General features: G+C 35.7%; 1 protein-coding gene across 11 annotated transcripts in view; it reads right to left on the bottom strand.

Moving 5' to 3' along the window:
- FNBP1 (formin binding protein 1) overlaps nt 1-24,130 on the bottom strand; it is a 173,538-nt gene that overhangs the window by 76,244 nt on the left and 73,164 nt on the right. For all 11 annotated transcript variants that reach the window (XR_003569764.1, XR_003569765.1, XR_003569760.1 and 8 more), the window contains exons 3-4: nt 10,114-10,170; nt 9,166-9,313 (exon numbers count right to left, since the gene is read on the bottom strand). Coding sequence is in view for 1 of the 11 variants with exons in the window: in XM_027869334.1 (XP_027725135.1) it covers nt 9,166-9,313; nt 10,114-10,170 (205 nt within the window). In the remaining 10 variants the exon portion in view is untranslated. The remainder of the gene's footprint in view (nt 1-9,165; nt 9,314-10,113; nt 10,171-24,130) is intronic.

Raw genomic sequence — 24,130 nt, 5'->3', positions numbered from 1 at the left:
TTTCTCTAAAGCCAAAAATTACATAGAATTGCAGGATGCATTTGCTGTTTAATAGTACACAAAAGCAAAATATGTTCTATTTATACATACAATAAAAAGAAATATAAAATAACTATAGCTCCAAATTTTAAATAGATATTATTGAATGGGTAGAAAAATCATCTCTTTTAAAGTTACAGAAGGAATTAAATACAATCTTTTCTCCTGTCCAAGTTTAGAAAGGATATTCTCTTTCTCAAAATTGAGAGAATACATCTTACTTTCTGCAGGAGTATCTTGATTTCTTGTTTTTCATATAATAATATTTAAGCTGGAAACATCTGATTACATGTGAAGTAGGACTTAAACTTTCTTATTTGAAAATATCTTCTACTTTCATGTCTTACACTTACATGAAGCAATAAGCTCACATAAAAGTACCTTACAATAATTCCCAAGATAAAAATCAAAGAAAACTTAAAATGAGGGAACATTTTAGAAAGAACTGTCATTATAAACTAGTCAAGAACAATAGGATATACTCCAAAAGACACTGATTAGGCAGAGGTTAAGATGGTAAAATAATATGGTATGATTTAGTTAATTTTATCACATTAAGCACACAGCTAACAACAAAAATGGACAAATTAATAAAATATACTAACAATATGAGATTTCAACAATTAAAAATTACAGCAATAAAGTAATAATCATCCCTGTCAGCACTTTATCATTCTGAGTTTTAAATAAAGCTCAAATCCCAAAAATGAAAAGAAATTCAAAAATTGAAAAAGGAAGAAAGAAAAAATTGGAAGGCAAATATCAATGATAAATGCTATAAATTTTCTCAAAATTATGTCATAAAACTAGAGAGACTGAAATGTCAGCTTTTAAATTTCAAAACAGGCTTCACAGTTCTAAATTAACTTGAAAATATAAATATTTACACATATTATCTAAAAGTATCTTACATGCAAAACTGCAAAGGAATTAAAGAAATGCAAGAGATACTTCATGACATAATGAAATGCCAAAAGATAAAGTTTGAAAATAATCTATATTGGCCAATGCAGATTGAAAAGTAATTATATAGAGAGAACATTATGAAATGCAAAATAGATAATTCTGATTACATTAAATTGAAAAGTTTTTGCACAAAGCCACTGCAACCAAGATTAGGAGGGAAGCAGAAAACTGGGAAAGAATTTTTACAACCAGTGTCTCTGATAAAGGCCTCATTTCTAAAATATATAACAGAACTAAGTCAAATATGTAAGAATACAAATCTATTGCCACATTCCCAGCAACCTCTAGAAAAAGCCTCTGAATAATGAGTACAATAGGGTAGGTACAATATAGGTATAGGAGATAGCAGCAGGTATAAAATTAAAAGTTAGTGATTTAATAAGCTTGGCTACCAGTTCTCCAGGGAACTTTCAATTCTGTTCTAAGAAAAAAAAAAAAGGCAGCAATGAGAAGCAGGAAATTTGTGGGGGAGGGCTGGGCAATGCTGGTAGAGTCACTGGATAGCTGAGATATCATACTCCCTGGTTTCTGAGCACACACCAGTCAACAATGGCTGTGTGCATGGAGTGACTTGCCTAGAAGAAACTTGTGAATAAGGGAATTAAAAGTTTATCATGTCAATCCGCAATTGATAATTGGTCAAAGGATATGAACACGCAGTTTTCATATGAAGAAATTAAAGCTATCTATAGTCATATGAAAAAATGCTCTAAATCACTATTGGTTAGAGAAATGCAAATCAAAACAACTCAGATATCACATCACACCTATCAGATTGGCTAACACACAAAACAGGAAAATGATAAATGTTGGAGATGTGGGAAAATTGGAACACTAATGCATTGTTGGTGGAGTTGTGAAATGATCCCACCATTCTGGAGAGCAATTTGGAACTATGCCCAAAGGGCTATAAAACTGTGCATATCCAAGGATATAAGACATCTCTAAAGTCTCATGATGGAAAATGTTATCAATATCCAGAGAAAGAACTATGGAGTTTTAATGCAGATCAAAGCATACCATCTGTTCTTTTTTTTCTTCTGTTTTGTTTTGTTTCTTCTTTCTTGTGGTTCCTCCTATTGGTTCTAATTCTTCTTTACAACATGACTAATGTGCAAATATGTTTAATAAGAATGTATATATACAGCCTATATCAGACTGCATGCTGTCTTGGGGAGGGAGGGGGAGAAAATTTAAAACTCAAAATCTTATGTAAATGAATATCAAAAACTAAAAATACCCTTTAACCCAGCAATACCACTTCTAGGTCTGTATCCCAAAGAGAGAGATCACACAAATGGGAAAAGGACCCACATGTACAAAAATATTTATAGCAGCTCTTCTTGTGGTGGCAAAGAATTGGAAATTGAGGGGGATGCCCATCAGTTGGGGAGTGGCTGAACAAGTTGTGGCATATGAATGTAATGGAATACTATTGTCCTATAGAAGAAATGATGAACAGGCAGACTTCAGAAAAACTTGGAAAGACTTGTATGGACTGATGCTGGGTGAAATGAGCAGAACCAGGATAATGTACGCAGTAACAGCCACGTTGTGTGATGACTAACTTTGATAGACTTAGCTCTTCTCAGAATACAAGGATCTTTTTTTTTCTTTTTTTTGTTTTTGTTTTTTAGTAATGCAAGGATCTTAAGACATCTCCAAAAGTCTCATGATGGAAAATGCTATCCACATCCAGAGAAAGAACTATGGAGTTTGAATGCAGATCGAAGCACACGATTTGCTCTTTTTTTTTTCTGTTTTGTTTTGTTTTCTCTTCCTGTGGTTCCTTCTATTGGTTCTAATTCTTCCTTAAAACATGACTAATGTGAAAATATGTTTAATAGGAATGTATATGTATAGCCTATATCAGATTGTGCACTGTCTTGGTGAGGGAGGCAAAGAGGGAGGGGGAGAAAATTTGGAACTCAAAAGCTTATGGAAGTGAATGTTGAAAACTAAAAATGGGGCAGGTAGGTGGCACAGTAGATAGAGCTCTGGCCTTGGAGTCGGAAGGACCTGAGTTCAAATCTGGCCTCAGACACATAATACTTACTAGCTGTGTGACCCTAGGCAAGTCACTTAACCCGAATGCCTCACTAAAAAGCAAAAGCAAAACAAAAACAAACAAAAAACCCCCCTCCAAATAAAGAAAAAAAAAAGGAATGATAAACAGGCAGACTTCAGAAAAACCTGGAAGACTTACTATGAACTGATGGTGAGTGAAGTGAGTAGAACCAGAAGAACATTGTACACAGTAACAGCCACATTGTGTGATGACTAACTTTCACAGATGTGGTTCTTCTCAGCAATGCAAGGATCTAAGAAAACTCCAAAAGACTCATGATAGAAAATGCTGTCCACATCCAAAGAAAGAACTATGGGGCACACTATTTGTTCTCTTTTTCTTGTTGTTGTTGTTTTGTTTCTTCTTTCTCATAGTTCTTCCCATTGGTTCTACTTCTTCTTTTACAATATGACTAATGCGAAAATGTTTAATATGAATGTATACATGGAACCTATATCAGACTGCATGCCATCTCGGGGAGGGGGGAACCAAGGAGGGAGGAAGAGAAAATTTAAAACTCAAAAGTTTATGGAAGTGAATGTTGAAGATTAAAAATAAATTTTTTAAAAAGAAAAATAATTATATGTATTATAAAGTGGTAATCATCAAAACAATCTGGTACTGGCTAAGAAAAACAGAGTGGTGGATCAGCGGAATAGATTGTGTACCCCATACATTATAGTAAGCGACCACAGTAATTAAGTGTTTGATAAACTCAAAGATCCAAGCTTTTGGGACAAAAACTCACTATTTGACAAAAACTACTGGGAAAACCGTAAAACAGTATCACAGAAACTAGGTATCCAGAGGTGGGGAACCTGCAGCCTCAAGGCCACATGTGGCCTTCCAGGTCCTTGGGTGTGCTCTTTTGACTGAGTCCAAGGTTTACAGAACAAATCCTATTACTAAGGGGATTTGTACCTTGAGGTTTGGATTCAGTCAAAGGGCCCCACTTGAGGACCTAGAGGGCCACATGTGGCCTTGAGGCTGCAGGTTCCCCACTCCTGGTAGACCAATATCTCACACCAAATACCAAGATAAGGTCAAAATGGGTACATAGACAAAAAGCAAATTAGAGGAGCAGTCAGATCTGTGGATCAAAGGATGTGTACAATTTTATAGCCTGTTGGGTATAGTTCCAAATTGCTCTCCAAAATGGGTGGATCAGTTCCAAGATCCAGCAACTATCCAGATCTATGGATAGGTGAAGAATTTAGGACCAAACAAGAGATAAACAGCATTATGAAATGTAAAATAAATAATTTTGATTGTATTAAATTTAAAAAGTTTTGCACACACACACATACAAAACCAATGCAACCAAAATTAAAAGGAAAGCAGAAAACTGGGGAAAATTTTTTAAGGCAAGTATCTCTGATAAAGGCCTCATTTCTCTAATATATAGAGAATTGAGTCAAATTTATAAGAAAACAAGTCACTCTCCAATTGGTAAATGGTCAAAGAATATGAACAGGCAGTTTTCTGACAAAGAAATCAAAGCTATCATATGAAAAAATGTTCTAAATGACTACTCATTAGAGAAATGCAAATTAAAACAACTCTGAGGTACCATTTCACACCAATCAGATTGGCTAATATGACAGGAAAAGAATGATAAATGCGGGAAGGGATGTGGGAAAACTGGACACCAATGCACTGCTGGCACAGTTGTGAACTGATCCAACCATTTTAGAGAGCAATCTGGAACTATACCCAAAGGGCTATAAAGCTGTGCATATCCTTTAATCCAGCAATACCATTACTAAGTCTGTATCCCAAAGAGATTTTTTTAAAAAGGGGTGGGGGAAGAACCTATTTGTACAAAAATATTTATTATTTATAGCACCTCTTTTTGTGGTAGCTAAAAAATGGAAATTGAGGGGGCAGCTAGGTGGCACAGTGGATAGAGCACCAGCCCTGAAGTCAGGAGGACCTGAGTTCAAATCCGGCCTCAGACCAAACACTTGACACTTACTAGCTGTGTGACCCTGGGCAAGTCACTTAACCCCAATTGCCTTAAAAAAAAAAAAAAAAGAAATGGAAATTGAGGGGATGATCATTAATCAGGGGAATGGCTGAACAAGTTGTGGTATATGATTGTAATGGAGTATTATTGTGGTGTAAGAAATGACTAGCAAGCTGATTTCAGAAAAACCTGGAAACATTTACATGAACTGATGCATAATGAAGTGAGCAGAGCAAGGAGAACATTATACACAGTAACAGCAATATTTATTGTACAATGAAGACAGTGACTTAGCTAGAATGACTTAGTTATTCTCAGCAATACAATGATCTAAGACAATCCTGAAGAACTTGTGATGAAAAATGCTATTCACCTCCCCAGAAAGAACTGATAGTGTCTGAATACAGACTGAAGCATACCAATTTTTTTCTTTCTTTCTTGGTTCAAATTTTCTTCCACAAAATGACTGATATGAAAGTATGTTTTACATGATCACAAATTTATAATTTATATCATATTCCTGACCATCTCAGGGAGGAAGGAAGGATAGAATTTGACACTCAAAACTTAAATTGGGAAAAAATAAAATATTACTTAAAAAAAAGAAAAATAATTGCATTTCCTTTTATGGTATCAAAGAATTGTAAACTGTAGAAGCGTCCATCAAATGGGGAATGGCTGAACAAGTTACAGTATATGAATATTATGGAATATTACTATATTGTAGGAAATGATGAAGAGAATGGTTCCAGAGAATCCTGGGAAGTGAACTGAGGGAAAGTGAGATGAGAAGAACCAGGAGAATAATTTATACAATAATAAAAATATTGTAAAGACAAACAAATTTGAAAGATTTAGCAACTCTGATAAACACAATGAACAAATACAATTTCCAGAGGACTCATGATGAAATATGCTGCCAACCTCCTGATACATGAGTGATGGATTCAGACTTTGGATTGAGACTTTTTAATTAAAAAAATAAAAAGTAATATGAAATTTGACATAAGGCCAATTCCTAATTCATTGAGCATGGATTGGTATAATTTACAATATGTTATTACATCCTATGCATTTCTACACTAATTTCTTGATTGGCAATGGATAGCAATGAAGGAAGACAAGTGGGTATAAATAGGCTAAATTACCAAAGATTGCCTATACACTCCAAGTGGTATAAAAGACATCATGAAGTTAACGGGAAAGGAAGGCAGGCCAATCACGTAGCAATAATGAGAAATGATAGATGGAAAGCCTGAGTATTGCACTGGAACCCATGAGGAAAGCCTTGCTAGTTTTGGGTAGATAGATCCTCTCTGAAGGATCTTTACTTTAGCTGCCTTGGGTAATGACAGATTAAGTGACTTGCCTGTGGTCACATAACTAGTTTGGGCCAGAAGCAACATCAAACCCAAGTTTTCCTTACTCCAAAGTTGACTCTTTACCCACTACAACACACAGGCTCTTGATTACATTATATCATTCATTCATTTACATTAATCAAACAAATATATCAAGTATCAAGAATCACTCCATACTGGAAAATTAAGGAGAAATGATTCTTATTGTGATTCACTGTAGTGAGTCAAAATTTTATTAGATTCAAGAAGACTAAACGAATTTGTTTTGAATAACCACAAAATGAGAAAAGTTTCCTCAAGATGACAAAGTACCTGAAACTGATTATTTAAAAATAATTTCCAACTAAGAGATGACCAAGAAAGTTATAATTAACCTGGTTTTGGCCTTTAGACTAAATTTTTAAGCAAATCAAAGTGTTAGCTCTACTGCCTTGGAAAAAGTGCAATTTGTATATAAATATGGTAGTTATATTTTACTTGACCTTCATCATAAAATTTTCATGGAATGTGCTATGATCTACAATTATTTAATATTCCTACAAAGAAAGAATATTATCTCAGAGCTATTTACTCATAATTCTCACAGAAATAAAAGGAACATTATGGAATGCAATATATTATTTATTACATGTTTCATGGGTAGATTCTCTATGAAGGACACATGAGAGGTCATGAACAAGAATTTCTCAAGATAAAAAGATGTGGAAAGTTACTATCTGCATGGGTAAAAGGAGTACCAACAATAATGAAATCATGGACTCAAAGAATGCAAGTAAATTACATTATATAAAAATTTTAATCATTTAAATTAACCATATTTGAAAACTAAAAATTAATGGCTATATGAATGACTGAACATCTGGAAATATATTAGAGGACAGTAAAACAGCACTTCATCTGGAGAATGCAACATAAAAAAAAGTCCTGGTTTAAATCCCAACTTTGTCACTCACTACTTGTTTCCACTGGGTAAATCACTTTATCTCATCTGTAAAATGAGAAGGCTGGACTAGATGACCACTAAGTTCCCTTCCATCTATGTGGTGCTAAATGCTACTGAATAATTAAATAATACTGAATAAGGCTGAAGATATGACACATAATCTTAGCCACCACAGACCAAGAAGGCAAAAGAATAAAGAAATAGAAGTCTTCAACTAGAATATGCAAAACTTACAATAATAGCTTACATTAGCATAGTGCTTTAAGGTTCAAAAATTCTTTATATACAATACCCTTCATGAATCTCACAATTCTGTAAGATAAGTAACAAATTATCATCACAGCCATTAAAAAACCAGAGGCTCCAGGAAGTCAAGTGACATGACCAAAGTAATATGGTTAATAAAAAGCAGAGCCTTGGACAAGAACCCAAATCTTTTGACTAGTGTTTTTTCATACCATCTCTGCATTTCAGTTTAAGGTTTCTCTTCTTTTTCTATCTATCTTACTACTGTTGCCAGAAACAGAACTTAACTACTTATTAAATGTACAAAGCTCTATTTAAGAAGCTGACAAATTCTGATAACTGTATTCACACCAAGTTTAATCTACTGTATAAACAGGAAGAAGGTATAACACTTTGCAAGACCAAGAAAAGAACAGAAAGCACAGAGCTAGTCCAACTCAAGTGTTTGGACTTTTTAATCTGCTCCTATCACAGATATTAAGTATTTGTGCATTATTTTGAACCTCATCGGGCTGTTATACAGTTAGTTTTCCACACTAAAGTAACTTGGACTGAGACCGTAACTGAGAAGTTACTGCTGTCTGCACTGGTGCTCTGACAAACACAAAATTTCTACTTTAAATTCATTAACAAAGAATCCAATGTAATCATTGCTAACCTCAAGTCTGGCTTGTCAGCACCCTTTACCGAATACACACAAAATCATGCACTAAATAGAGCTCAGCTTCTATAGTAAGATTACAAAAGAGGAAAATTGTCTAAGTCAATAATAATAAACATAAGCATAATCATAATAACAATAACATCTTTAATAAAAAAATGAACATTTATACAAATATGTGGTTTCTTCTTTTAAATATGATGTTTTTTCTATTGACTGTGCAGATTCACTGAAAGGAGAAATCCTGTTAATTTTCTTCTATTCTAGAATCAGTAGAAGGCTTCATTCAGAAAGGAAAGGTAAAGGTTGGGAGGAGTGAAAACTAAGACATTATTGGATGGCACAAAATTAGAAGAGGATAAAATGTAAAATATCAACAAGTGATGGAGATCACTTAAAACCTCTCCTTAATCAACTTTATTTCACTTTAACTTCTATAGAAAATTTAGTCCATTTAACATTTAATTATGCAGATTATTTTTGTCTAGATCTGTCATAAAGATAATAAAGCTGAATTATGAAAACTCATTCCACCAATGCAGATCAGCAACTCAATTACAATTTATAGAAAGCCTTCAACATTGTAATGAAGAATAAGTGACTTGGCCAGGATCACAGAGCTAATACATCTCAGAGTTAGGTCTCGAACCCACAGTTTACTAGTTCCAAAGGCAGTCATATCCATATGTTATGATGCTTATTATTACCATCCTTTTACATATATTTCTTATCTCCTCAAATACTTGAAGGCAAAGACTAGCTTTTATGCTTTTCCCTATAATTTGGAGCTATTTTGTCATATTCCTTACCCATTATTTTGACACTGGCAAATATCTCTAGTTTAGGTGTTACCCAATTCTGGAATCCCATTAATTCATTACATACTTTATCACTTAGAAAGAAATGGTTCATTACCGATTTCCTTTCCTGCTTTAGTTCCTGTACATATCGAGTTAACTCCACAATAATCTGTGAGGTCATGTTCTCTGAAATAACTTCATGTTGCCCTGCATAATCATTCATCTCATTCAAAGTGGAAATGAAAGCTTTACATGATGTATACCTGTGAAGTACAATAGAAACAGAAATTTGTATTACTGCACTAACTTATACAAAGCCACAGATCCCTCCCATCACTCAGTATTGCTTGCCACAGGGAATATTAATTAAAACAAGCTAATTTGCAAGAGTTTCCCAAAAGGGATCCAGACAAATCATTAAACATTTTCACCAAAATAACTCATAATTTAATTACAAGTTTAAAAAAAAAACTTTCTTAGAAGTTATACTGACTTAAGTAGAACTGAAGTATTCTACTTAATTGATGATTTTGTCATAGTAAAGATAACTTTGTCACTTCTTATTTAACTCAAGTAAAGTAACTTCTGGGGTAGGAATTGGTGACATTTTATAAAAGTCACCATAAATAATGTTTCTCTCAAATACCACATGACTGATAGGGACATTTTCTAATTGATGAGCATAGGTATTATATTAAGAACACTAATATTACAAACATGAATAATCTCCATTCTTTAGAAACTGCTAAGTTATGCATTAAGTTTATTTCTAATTGTATTAATATATACAATCTCGGAAAAGTGAATAGAATGATTCCCTTTTACCCTCTTTTGGGGCTCTAACAGGACCCAAAACAATTTAAATGACCAACTGAAAAAAAATTTCCACTGTTTTGCTGTTTGCTCTTTTCTGGTAATAGGTTTACAATATAAACAGTTATATTCTCTTTTTCAATCCTTTAAGTTAAGGTAAAATTAAATTGATCTTGCAGGTATCTATTTCTTCTCCCTCCCAAAAGATAATCATCATTAATGTTATGTACATAAACGATAATAAACATACTTGTATTCTTCCTCTTCCTTTGAATTCCTTTTGGGTTGATATTTCTTTGAAAGATTCCTAAAATAAAAAAAAATACAAATTTATTTAGCCTAGGGAGACAAAATTCTTGTCATAATACTAACAATTCAGAGAATGAAATAGATTTTGGTTTTCCCATTTGAAGGTGAATTGAACAACTGAACCAGTATATTTGCTGTGCACAATATCATGGATTAGTTACTGGGCACATACAAAAATTTTTAAATAGATATGTTTCAGGACATAAAGGACTAAGAAGGTGGGAAAAGACATGCATAGAAAAGAAAAAAGGAAAAGCAAAAACATCTAGTTATTGGTTTAATTCCTATTTATTATTAAAAGAGGTAAACAGTTCAGATTAATTCCTAACAACTGAGGTAAAGAATTAAGGCATTACTCGGGATTTTCTAAATCTAAGAAATTCAATGCTCTATTTCCAAATATCAATGGGTACAGATGAGGAGAAATATTGGTGAGATTAAAACAACAATCTCTATTCCCAAGGAGTTCACATTCTAGTTAGGGAAGACAAAATATTAAAGCAGATGGGCAGGCCTACTGGTCTTTAGGGTATACTGGCATGGTGAACAAGGTCCAAGGTTGAACAAGAAACCATAGGGTGCACTGGCAGGTCATATGGCAATGAACAGGAGTCTAGAGCAAAGGGAAATGGTTAAGACCCGGTGGACCTGAAGGTATACTAGCAAGAGAGATGGTAGAGTATGATGGGCCTTTATCTTAACATAAGTTTTGGACTAGATTCCTGCTCATCCAAGCAATATGAGCAGATATACAATAGACATAGGATGCCTGAATTTTAGGAAAGTATTTAATAAAATCTCTCACGGTAACATGGTAACATGTGTAACATACACATGTAGGTATAACATACATACATACACACACACACACATATATATATATATATAATACATTTAAATGGAATAAGAACTGATCAAGTTCACAACTATAAGATAGGGATATGCATCTAGACAACAGTTCAATGTGGGGAAATGTTTGCAGATTTTACAAGACTAGTAAGAGTCAAGAAGTCTAACATGGCACCTAAAAAAGCTAATGGGATCTTAGACTACATTGAAAAGCACTGTGATGTCTAGAAAAAACGAAAGCAATAGTTATACTTCAGGGGCAGCTAAGTGGCATAGTGGATAGAGCACCAGCCCTGAAGTCAGGAGGACCTGAGTTCAAATCTGGCCTCAGACCAAACACTTGACGCTTACTAGCTGTGTGACCCTGGGCAAGTCACTTAACCCCAATTGCCTAAAAAAACAAAACAAAACAAAACAAAACAAAACAATAGTTATACTTCACCCTCCTCTGGTCAGCCTACATCCAGAGCACTATGTTCAATTCTAAACAATACCTGATAAACCAGAACATCCATACTGGGACAACCAGAATGGTAAAGGGCTTTGGAATTATGCTATGTGATGACTGATTGGGGGGTGGGGGGTGGGAATAAGTTTTCCCTCTGGCTGAACACCTATGAACAATGATAACTTTCTTGAATTCATTTCTCAGTGACTAATGAACCCACCCCATTGAGCCCTCCTTAGCTCAGTGATTTTGAACTTTTGGCTGCCATTGTTCAAACTCCATTCTCTATCGACCATGGACCATACCTTATTTCTATCTCCCTCAAATCAACTCCACTTATGTCCACTCTAAAGCTACACATCCCTTCTTCTGTGCTCTCTGGAATTCCAACACTATAAGTAACAAACTAGCTTCCAACTTAAATCTTTTCCTTTCTCATTCCCTTCATCTTCTTGAACAGATTGAGACCTGACTCTCTTCTGATGACACACATTCTCTGGCCAGGGAAATGTGTTCTTGTCAGCACTGATTCCTCTTTCTCTCATATTCCCACCCCCAACTCACTGGTTATGGTGGAGAAATTGGAACATTTCTTATTCCTTGTTGGAATTCCCAGGCTCTATTACCACCATTTACTCAATTACCTCTCCTCCTCTAAGGTTCATTCAATCCATATTTATCACTCAATCAAAATTCTGGGAGTTGTTATCTATCAACTTCCAGAACATTCTCCTTTGTTCCTCGGTGACTTCAATGCCTACCTCATAGTCTTTCCTCCCCAACTGCTGACTTCATACTAGGGGACTTCAACATATGTATTGATACTTCCTCAAATAGGCAAGCCTCCTAATTCCTCAACTTACTTCACATGATCTATTCCACCCCATCTCAGCTACACACAGAGATCTTGTCATGATTCACAAGTGCTCCACTGAAATCTGAAATTCCTCTATCTAATCACAATTTCTTGTCATTATACCTCTCCCTCTGCCTTGGACTCTAAACCCTGTACTTCCTCATCTACTCGACCTCTAATTACTCAACCTCTCAGTTCTTTTCCAGGCAATTAACCCTACATTGGCTACACTTTCCTCTCTTCCCCATCTTGACCCCTTGCTGAACCAGTTCAACTCTATTCTGTCATATTTCTTACCTTATAGCCCTCTCATATCACTAATCTGGCCCTTCCAAGCCTCAGCCTTGGATCATTTCCACTATCCACTAAGGACTTTGCTCCTACTCGCAAAGGAACTGAATGAAGCTGGGAAAAATCCCAAAACTGTGCTGACTGGATTCACTACAAATGTGTCACATAATCACAAACTGGACCCTCACTATGGCAAGGAAATCCTTTTACAACTCCCTAAGTAATTCACTATCCCCCTTACCATAGCAGCTCTTCCAATCTTTTTACCCTTCTTCAAACCTTTCATGGCTATCAAATCCCCTATCCTCTATGCTGAAAAACTTATCTTTTCTTACTGAGAAGACTGAGGCCATTCGTCAAGAGCTCCCTCTTCTCTTTTCCTCATCTCACATCACCGAGATGCCTTCTGCCACTATCTCTTCCTTCATCCCTATTCTCATATGAAGAGATACCTCTATTTCTTGCCAAGGCAAATACCACTACATGCACAAGTAATACTTTTCCATCTAATCTTCTCCAGAAGATTGCCACCTCCATCATCCCTGCTCTCTCATTAACTTTCAGTCTCCCAATGTCTACTGGCTGGTTCTCTATTGCCTACAAACATGTCCATATCTACACAACTCACAAAAAGATGTAAGTTCTTTGTCCTTACTATCATACTTTATATCTCCTCCCATTTATGGCTAACCTTGAGAAGTCTATGTACAACTGTTGTTTCTACTTTATTTCTGTTCACTCTTTTCTTCACCCTCTGCTCTTAGGCTTCTGATCTCATCATTCAACTGAAACTTCTCTCTCCAAAATTACCAATGATCTCTTTGTTTACAAAACTAAGGTCTTTTATCAGTCTTTAGCCTTCTTTCAGTCTCTGACAGTGTTGACCACCACTTTTTTACCTAATAATCTCTTGTCTCTAGGTTTCTGTACCACTTCTCTTTCAGAGTTCTCCTTCTACATGTTTGACTGTAATTTCTCAGGCTGAGAGGCAGCTAAATGGTCAAGTAGTGCTGGGCCTGAAGTTGGGAAGACTAAATTTAAATCTGGCCTCAGTGAGACTTCCAGGAGCCAAGATGGCAGAGTAAGATAGTAAATCATTGTAACTCTCCCACATTCACCCCCAACCACAAAATAATGTCCAAAAACAAATCCTGGAACAGTAGAACCACCAAAAAGATGTGGTCAAACAATCTTCAAGCCCAAGAAATTTGGAAGATCAGCAAGAAAGGTCTATCTCACTTGGGTAAAAAGAGAATGAATTCCAGGACAGAGAGTGTCCCAGAAAGCCCCACTTCAGCAAACTGGTAGGAGCTCCTGAGCTCCAGTGCAGTGGAACAGGCAAATGCCAATACCAGTACTCCACCATGTGCCTCAAGCACAGCCAGGGGAATGGGCAAACAGGCAACCTCTAGCAGCCACACCACCACATGCTTCAGTGTAGCCCTAGGGAAATGCAGAAACACCCCACTGGCCTCTGCACATGCCAGACACCAGCAACAGGACTCCAGCTCAGCACTACATAAGCTGCCAGACACCTATGGCCTCCAGTAGTGCCAGCTAACTTCTACCCCACTCCTTTAGCACAGTACCAAATATGAAGTCCCTCATGGGCCTTGGGGCAACATCAGTGAAAAACCAGGTAAACAGCCAGGGCCTGTAGCACCTGGCACAAGAAGCCTAAGACAGTGCCCCTTCTGCCCCAGGAGCAGAGTTCAAATTTAAAGGAAAGGAAAAAGGTCAAAAAGATGAGCAAAAAAAACAACAAAAAAAGAATGTGATCATTGAAAGTTATTATGGTGACAGGGAAGATCAAGACACAAACTCAGAAGTGGATAACAATGTCAAAACAAGTATGGGCAAAGCCCCAAAGAAAAACTGGAAGTGGTCTCATGCCCAGAAAGAACTCATGGAAGAAATAAAAATGGAGCTTAAAAATCATATAAAAGAGGTAGAAGAAAAATTGGGAAAAGAAATGAGTGATGCAAGAGAATTATGAAAAAAGAGTCAACAGCTTAGAAAAAGAAAACAACCTATCAGATTGGCCAACACAACAAAACAGGAAAATGATAAATGTTGGAGAAGATGTGGGAAAATTGGAACACTAATGCATTGTTGGTGGAGTTGTGAATGATCCAACCATTTTGGAGAGCAATTTGGAACTATGCCCAAAGGGCTATAAAAATGTGCATACCCTTTGACCCAGCAATAGCACTTCAAGGGCTATATCCCAGAAAGATCATACAAATAGGAAAAGGACCCACATGTACAAAAATATTTATAGCAGCACTTTTTGTGGTGGCAAAGAATTGGAAATTGAGAGGATACCTGTCAATTGTGGAATGGCTGAACAAGTTCTGGTATATGAATGTAATGGAATACTATTGTGCTATAAGAAATGATGAACAGGCAAGACTTCAGAAAAATCTGGAAAGACTTGTATGGTCTGATATTGAGTGAAGTGAGCAGAACCAGGAGAACATTGTACACAATTACAGCCATATTGTGCAATGACTCACTTTGACAGACTTAGCTCTTCTCAGCAATGCAAGGATCTAAGACATCTCCAGAAGTCTCATGGTGGAAAATGCTATCCACATCCAGAGAAAGAACTATGGAGTCTGAATGCAGATCGAAGCATACTACTTGCTATTTTTTCTTCTTCTGTTATGTTTTGTTTCCTCTTTCTGGTGGTTCCTAGTATTGATAGTAATTCTTACTTACAACATCACTAATGTGAAAATATGTTTAATAGGAATGTATATGTATAGGCTATATCAGATTGCATGCCATCTTGGGGAATGAGGTGAGGAGGGAGGGGGAGAAAAATTTAAAACTCAAAAGGTTATGGAAGTGATTGTTGATAAATCAAAATAAATTAACAAAAAATATAATAGGGAAATGTTTAATAAAATAAATAAGAATACAATTAAAAAAGAAAAAGAAAACAACTCCTTAAAAAGTAGAATTGGCTAGATGGAAAAGGAAGTACAAAAGCTAACTAAAGAAAACTACTCCTTAAAAGTTAGAATTGGGAAAAAAATAAGTTAGAATCGGGCAAATGGAAACTAATGACTCTATGAGACATATCAAGAATCAATCAAACAAATTCAGAAGAATGAAAAAATAGAAGAAAATGTAAAATATATGATTAGAAAAACAACTGACTGGAAACTGGAAAATAGATCCAGGAGAGACAATGTTAGAATCACTGGACTACCTGAAAACCATAATCATAAAGGAGGACCTGGACAACATCTTTCAAGAAATTATCAAGGAAAACTGCCCTGATATCCTGGACCCAGAGGGCAAAACAGGCATTAAAAGAATCCACCAATAACCTCAGAAAAGAGATCCAAAAATAAAAACTCCAAGGAACATTATAGCCAAATTTCAGAACTATCAGGTCAAGGAAAAAATACTGCAAGTGGCCATAAAGAAAAAATTCAAATATTGGGGAGCCATAATCAGGATTACACAAGACTTAGCAGCTACAACATTAAAGAATTAGAGGTCATGGAACAGGATATTCTGGAAAGCAAAGGAACAAGGATTACAACCAAGAATCAGCTACTCAGAGAAATTAACCATAATACTTCAAGGGAAAAAATGTTCATTCAATGAAATGGAAGGATTTCAAGCTTTCATAAAGAGAAAACCAGAATTGAACAAAAAAATTGATCTCCAATATCAAGACCGAAAAGAAGCCCAAAAAGGAGAAAAGGGAAAAGAAAACGTAAGGGATTCAATGGAGTTGAACTTTTTACATCCCTCCATGAAAAGATGATACTTGTAATTCTTAAAAATTGTACTACAAATAGTACAGCTAGAAGGAGTATACATAGAGTCTGGTATAGCTATAAGGTCAATTGAGGGAATGACAAAAAAAAAGGGATGAGAAAAAGAAGTATACTGGGTGCAGAAGGAAGGGAAAGGTAGAATGGGATAAATTATTTCAATTATGAAGAGGTGCAAAAAACCCATTATAGTGGAGGGAAAGATGTGAGGGTGGGCAATGGGCATCACTTCAACCTTACTCTCATCAGCACTGGCTCAAACAATCAGTTGAGTATAGAAATCTATCTTATCTGACAAGAAAGTAGGAGGGGAGGAGATTAAATAAAGGGCCAGGAGGGGGGTATGGGGACTGACAGAAGAGAGGGCAAGCTGGGGGAAGTGGTAGACAGAAGCAAAACAATGTTAAAGAGGTAAAGGGAGAAAGGAGGGCAAGACAAAGAGAAGGAAAAATAGGATGAAGAGAAATACATAGTAATCACAACTGTGAATGTGAATGAGATGAATTCACCCATAAAACAGAAGTGGGTATTAGAGTGGATAAAAAACTAGAATCCTATAATACGTTTACAAGAAACACACTTCAAGCAGAGAGACACACATAGAGTAAAGGCTGGAACAGAATCTATTATGCTTCAGATGAAGTTAAAAAAAAAGTAGGGGTATCAATCATGATCTGAGACAAAATGAAAGCAAAAACAGACACAATTTACACAAAAAGGGTGACACCATAAGCAAATTAGAAGAGCAAGGAAGAGTTTACCTATCATATCTATGGAGAAGGGAAGAATTCATGACCAAACAAGAGATAGAGAGTATTATGAAATATAAAATAGATAATTTTGATTATATTAAATTAAAAAGATTTTGCACAAACAAAACCAATACAACCAAGATTAAAAGGAAAGCAAAAAGCTGGGAAACAAATCTTTATAACTAGTGTCTTTGATACAGGCCTCATTTCTCAAATATATGAAGAAGTGAATCAAATTTATAAGAATACAAGTCATTCCCCAAGTGGTAAATGGTCAAAGCATATGAACATGCAGTTTTCAGACAAAGAAGTTAAAGCTATCTATAGGCATATGAAGAAGTGCTTTAAAACACCTTTGATTAGAGAAAATTCAAATTAAAACAACTCTGAGGTACCACCTCACATCTATCAGATCAGATAATATGATAAAAAAGGAAAATCATAAATGTTGGAGAGGATGTGAGAAAACTAGGAAACTAATGTACTGTTGGTGGAGTTATGAACCGATACAACTATTTGGGAGAACAATTGGGAATTATATCCAAAGGGCAACCAAAGTGTGCATACCCTTTGATCCAGCAATACCACTACTAGGTCTATATCCCAAAGAGATCATAAAGGGGAAAAGGACCTACATATACAAAAATATTTGTACTAGCCCTTTTCGTGGTCGCAAAATATTGAAAACTGAGGAGATGTCCATCAGTTGGGGAATGGATGAACAAGCTGTGGTATATGAATGTAATGGAATACTATTGTGCAATAAGAAATGATGAACAGGCAGATTTCAGTAAACCCTGTAAAGAATTGTATGAACTAAGATGGCAGGGTAAAAGCAGTGACTTGCTTGAGCTCTCCCTCAAACCCCTCCTAATACCTGTAAAAAATGGCTCTAAACAAGTTCTAGAGAAGCAGAACCCACAAAAAGACAAGAGTGAAATAAATTTCCAGCCTAAGACAACCTGGATGGTTGGTTGGAAAGGTCTATTGTGCTGGGCTGAGAGAGGAGCGCAATTCAGCATGGGCCCTGCAGGCAAAGATCAGGCCTCAGTGAACCTGGAGCAGGGCACAGGGGACCGAAGCACGGGCAGCTGTGATTGTTTCCAGACTTCTCAATCCACAAACGCCAAAGACAACATAGAAGGTAAGTAGGAAAGGTCTGTTGGACCATGGTGAGAGAGGAGCTTGGTCGGGCCCTAGTCTTGAGGTCTCAGCCCACAGACAGAGGGGGCAATCGAGTGACTGATCAGAGGGGGATTGCAGGGATCTCTTTGCTGGCACTGAGGCAGGGTTCTCTTGCTTTGTCCATGCTTGGATCTTGGTCACAGTTCTGGTTGGTGGTCCTGGGGCAGGAAGGAACATTGGCATGGTAGAGCTTGTAATGGCGGTGGAGAGGGAATCCTCCTCACAGTTCCAAGACAGAAAAGAGCATTTGTGATCTCTCATAGACTCAAGCACAGGCCAGGAAAGGAGTAAACACCTCACCTTTGATCATACCACCTTGGAAGAACTGAAAATTTACAGGTCCCCAGAAGTATCTTGGAAAACAGCTGCACGAAACCCCTGAAGCTTGGGACAGTACATTCTTGACACTGTAAGCAGAACCCTACCTTAACAAAGAGTTTAAAACTCAAGTAATTGGCTGGGATCATGAGCAAATTGCACAAAAAAAGTTAGACCATAGAATCTTACTTTGGGAACAAAGAAGATCAAAACATATAACCAGAAGAAGACAACAAAGTCAAAGCTTCTACATCCAAAGCCTCCAAGAAAAATATGAATCGGTCTGAGGTCATGAAAGAGAAGCAAGTAAGAGAAGTAGAGGAAAAACTGGGAAGAGAAATGAGAGGGATGCAAGAAAATCATGAAAAACAAATCAACAGCACGTTAAAGGAGACACCCTCAAAAAACTGAAGAAAATAACACCTTAAAAAATAGATTAAGCCAAATGGCAAAAGAGGTCCAAAAAGCCAACGAGGAGAAGAATGCCTGGAAAAGGAAGTCCAAAAGCTCACTGAAGAAAATACTTCCTTAAAAATTAGAATGGAGCAAATGGAAACTAATGACGTTATGAGAAATCAAGAAATTTAAAACAAAACCAAAAGAGTGAAAAAATAGAAGACAATGTGAAATATCTCATGGGAAAAACAACTGACCTGGGAAATAGATCCAGGAGAGAAAATTTAAAAATTATTAGATTACCTGAAAGCCATAAAAAAAGAAAAAGAGCCTAGATATCATCTTTCAAGAAATTATCGAGGAAAACTGCCCTGATATTCTAGAACCAGAGGGTAAAATAGAAATTGAAAGTATCTACTGATCACCTCCTGAAAGAGATCCCCAAAGGAAAACCATTAGGAATATTATAGACAAATTCCAGAGTTCCCAGGTCAAGGAGAAAACACTGCAAGCAGCCAGAAAGAAATAATTCAAGTTGCCAAACAGAACTTTCCTCTCTCCCTTCTTTCTTCCTTTCTTTGCTGGATTTTCATCCAGGACATACGATGTATCTCCTCCAAGTCTCAGACCAGGTCCTCTTCTCTTCTCCATTTATACTATTAAATGTGATCTTATCAGCTCCCATGGACGCAATAATCATCTCTTGGCAAATAATTCTCAAATCTCGTTGTTTAGGTCTAATCTCTTTCCTAACCTCCAATCTCAAATCTCCAACTGCTTATTAGACATCTTAAACTGGATGTCGTGAGACATGCACAAGGCATTTCAAATTCAACATGTCTGAAATTGAACTCATTATCTTTTACCCAAAACTCTTCCTGCTTCCCAACTTTACTATTACTGTTGAAGGTACCATCATACTTGAGACACCCTAGTTTACAATCTAGGTGACATTTTCGATTCCTCACTCTCTCTTATCCACCATATCTAATTAGTCACCAAGTCTAGTCATTTCTACTTTTCTAACATCTCTTGAATATACTCATTCTCTCCTCTAATACTGTCATTGCCAGTGCCCTCAATACCTCACTCTACTGCAAAAGCTTACTAGTTGATCTCCTGTCTCAAATCTCTCTTCATTTTAGTTCATCCTCCATTCAGCTATCAAAGTGATCTTAAAAGCACAGGTCTGATCATGTCACTTATCTCCAATCCTCATTCAATAATCTCCAGTGACTCTCTATTACCAACAAGATCAAATATAAAATTCTGTTTGTCTTTTAAAGGTTTTCATAATCTTGCCCCTTCCTACAATTTCAGAAGTCTTTTTACATATTATGCATTCCTATATACTTTATGATCCAGTGACATTAGCCTCTTTGCTGTTCCTTACACACTGACACAATCTCCAGACTCTGGACATTTTCAGTGCTTGTTTCCCCTTTCTTGGAACTCTCCCTCCCCACCTTTGCCTCCTGGATTCCTTGGCTTTCAAGTCTACCTTGAAATTCTACCTTCTGCAAGAAGCCTTTCCCAAAGAATTTTTACAACCAGTCTCTCTGATAAGAGCCTCATTTCTAAAATATATAGAGAATTAAGCCAAATTTATAAGAATACAAGTCATTCCCCAATTAATAAATAGTCAAAGGATATGAACAAGCAGTTCTCAGATGAAGAAATTAAAGCCATCTATAGTCATATGAAAAAATGCTCTAAATCACTATTGATTAGAGAAATGCAAATCAAAACAACCACATCACACCTATCAGATTGGCCAACACAACAAAACAGGAAAATGATAAATGTTGGAGAAGATGTGGGAAAATTGGTACACTAATGCATTGTTGGTGGAGTTGTAAAATGATCCAACCATTTTGGAGAGCAATTTGGAACTATGCCCAAAGGGCTATAAAAATGTGCATACCCTTTGACCCAGCAATAGCACTTCAAGGGCTATATCCCAGAAAGATCATACAAATAGGAAAAGGACCCACATGTACAAAAATATTTATAGCAGCACTTTTTGTGGTGGCAAAGAATTGGAAATTGAGAGGATGCCCATCAATTGCGGAATGGCTGAACAAGTTCTGGTATATGAATGTAATGGAATACTATTGTGCTATAAGAAATGATGAACAGGCAAGACTTCAGAAAAACCTGGAAAGAGTTGTATGGTCTGATGTTGAGTGAAGTGAGCAGAACCAGGAGAATGTTGTACACAATAAGAGTCATGTTGCACAATGACTAATATTGATAGACTTAACCCTTCTCAGCAATACAAGGATCTAAGACATCTCCAAAGAACTCATGATGGAAAATACTATCCACAATGAAGAAAGAACTATGGAGTTTGAATGCAGATCAAAGCATACTATTTGCTATTTTTTCTTCTTCTGTTGTGTTTTGTTTCCTCTTTCTGGTGGTTCCTCATTTGGTTCTAATTCTTACAACATCACTAATGTGAAAATATGTTTAATAGGAATGTATATGTATAGGCTATATCAGATTGCATGCCATCTTGCGGAAGGAGGTAGGGAGGGAGGGGGAGAAAAATTTTAAACTCAAAAGCTTATGAAAGTAATTGTTGATAATTCAAAATAAATTAATTTAAAAAAAAAAGAAGCCTTTCCCAGTACTCCTTAATCTTAGTACCTTCCAACCAGGATTATCTTCAATTTATCATGTATATATCTTGTTTATACAGTTGTTTGCTTGTTATCTTGTACATTAGTCTATAAGATTCTTGAGAGTAACTGTTTTTTCTAACTCCAGTGCTTAGTGTAGTGATACATAGTAGAAGCTAATAAATGTTTGTTGACTCATTGATTTAAATTGAATATGTTAATTATGGCTTTAAGTAGCTGAAAGATTATGATGTGGAAGAAGGTCTAGATTTGTCCTGTTTGGTTCCAAGGCAAACTTGGCTAGATGTGCTGATAACTTCCTAATACAGAGGTTCAAAAATAGAAAGGACTGCCTCAGCAAGAAGCAGCCTATTTTCCATTGGAAATTTTTTTTATTTTTTTTTTAGGCAATTGGGGTTAAGTGACTTGCCCAGGGTCACACAGCTAGTAAGTGTCAAGTGTTTGGCCTGAGGCCAGATTTGAATTCAGGTCCTCCTGACTTCAGGGCCAGTGCTCTATCCACTGCATCACCTAGCTGCCCTTACCCACTGGAAATTTTAAAGCACAGATCTGATGACTACCTTCTAGTCATTGTCCTTCAATTTCCAAACAAACCCAAATATCTTAAGCAATATTTTGAAATTGCCCCTCTTCTCCAATTCTAATGAATAAATTAAATTGGCAATATGAACAAATGTTCTCACGACATTTCTTATAAATACTATAGAATAACTTGCACCCTAAAAAGAAATGGTTCACAATAAAAACTACTCAAAGATTTCTCAAAAAAAAAAATTAGTACTCCTATTCCCCTTTATTCTAGACATACTTTGTAAATTCTGAGAGTAGGAAATGGTTAGAAAAAGAATGTATTACTACTCATATTTTAACAAAGATTATTAAATGAAGACATGGTTGTGAAATGCAGAACTATGTCAAATTAGAGGCAACATAAAGAATACTTGGCATGAATGAAATCACAGATCTAGACTCTCCCAAACATCCCATGACAAAATAAAGAAAAAAAATGTAATTCTCTCAACCTTTTCCTCAAATGAAAAACAAAACCCTAAACATTAATTTTAAAATCATATCTAAGATTTTTCAATATTTTTCTTTTTAATTAATTCTGATGTGTTCAGACTTCATCAGTTTTATCCTATATCCTTTATCACTATAAAGTAACCAAGATGCAGTACACCAGAATTACACAATGTTGAATAAAAAAAGATTAGGAGACATGTGAAAAGGATTAGGAATTGGATTAGAGAGATTTACTTATTACTTATGTCCTACTACATCAACTTGCCCTAAAAAGTAATTAATATATAAGTACTCCGTAAGGGACTATGTTAATAGATGGATTTCAGTAAAGTGTTTCCTAGGAGACTATTTCTCTTATCAATAATGTCTGCATTTTTCAAAGTTATCATATTACAAATTTTGGGCCTCTTTTATAAGAAATGCAACTAATCAATATGAAATCAAATCCTAAATCAATAATAAAGAGTTAAAACAGTGCCTGGAATATAATAGTTAATATCTCAATCTTTATCCTGATCCCCAGGTCCATTACCTAGGCTAACTGACTAATGAACGAAAACAAGGAAAAGAGAGACAAAAGACTGGAGGAAACCAAATGAAATTTTTTTGCCAACTTTGAGCTGCATATGATATTTATTTTCTGAAAGAAACTAATGGCTCCATATGAACACAGGTTAATACCTAAAATTTCACATATATTATTAGAGATTGTGTTGAAGGAAGTGGGATCTATGCTTATTCTCCCCAAATCTAGCACAACTTATGAACTACGTGACCATGACAATCAATTCATCTTAAAAAGAAAAAAAGAGATGAATGGTGAATTGAACTAAATCTAAAGTAGGGCACATGTAATAAAAATAAAATTTTTTTCTATGGAGTAATTATGTAACCTTTTAAATACTGGATCCATAGCCACATTAACATGAATTCATGAATATTTATCAATAGTCAAGAATACCCAGGATGGAAAGGGAACTTGACATAGTGTATAATGAGGTTTAGTCTGGAAAAGAGAAGACTTAGCATGAACATAATAAATGTCTTCAAATAGGGTTATTTTGCAGAAAATAAATTAAAATTACTCTACTTAGAGTGCATAACTAGAAACAGCTGCAGAAAAGCAAATTCAACAAAGAAAAACTTCCTAACAATCAGAGAGGTACAAAGGTAAAATGTGGTGCCTGGGGAGATAGTGATTCCACCTCAGTGAAAGTCTTCAAGAGGAGCCTGGATGACTACTTTTCAGGAACATCTTAGAGGTGATTACTATTTAATAATAGATTATACTAGTTTCTAAGGTCCCTACAAAGCAGAATGGGAATTAGAAAGATTATAAATCTTTTACATAAGAATACTCACTATCAAAATAATGGCATTATGCTACTTTATTTTTATCAT

This window comes from Vombatus ursinus, unplaced genomic scaffold, assembly GCF_900497805.2.
Source record: "Vombatus ursinus unplaced genomic scaffold, bare-nosed wombat genome assembly UNPS02014793.1, whole genome shotgun sequence".
Taxonomy (NCBI): Eukaryota; Metazoa; Chordata; class Mammalia; order Diprotodontia; family Vombatidae; genus Vombatus; species Vombatus ursinus.
Note: the sequence above shows the minus strand (reverse complement) of the source record. Positions and strands in the feature narration are given on the sequence as shown.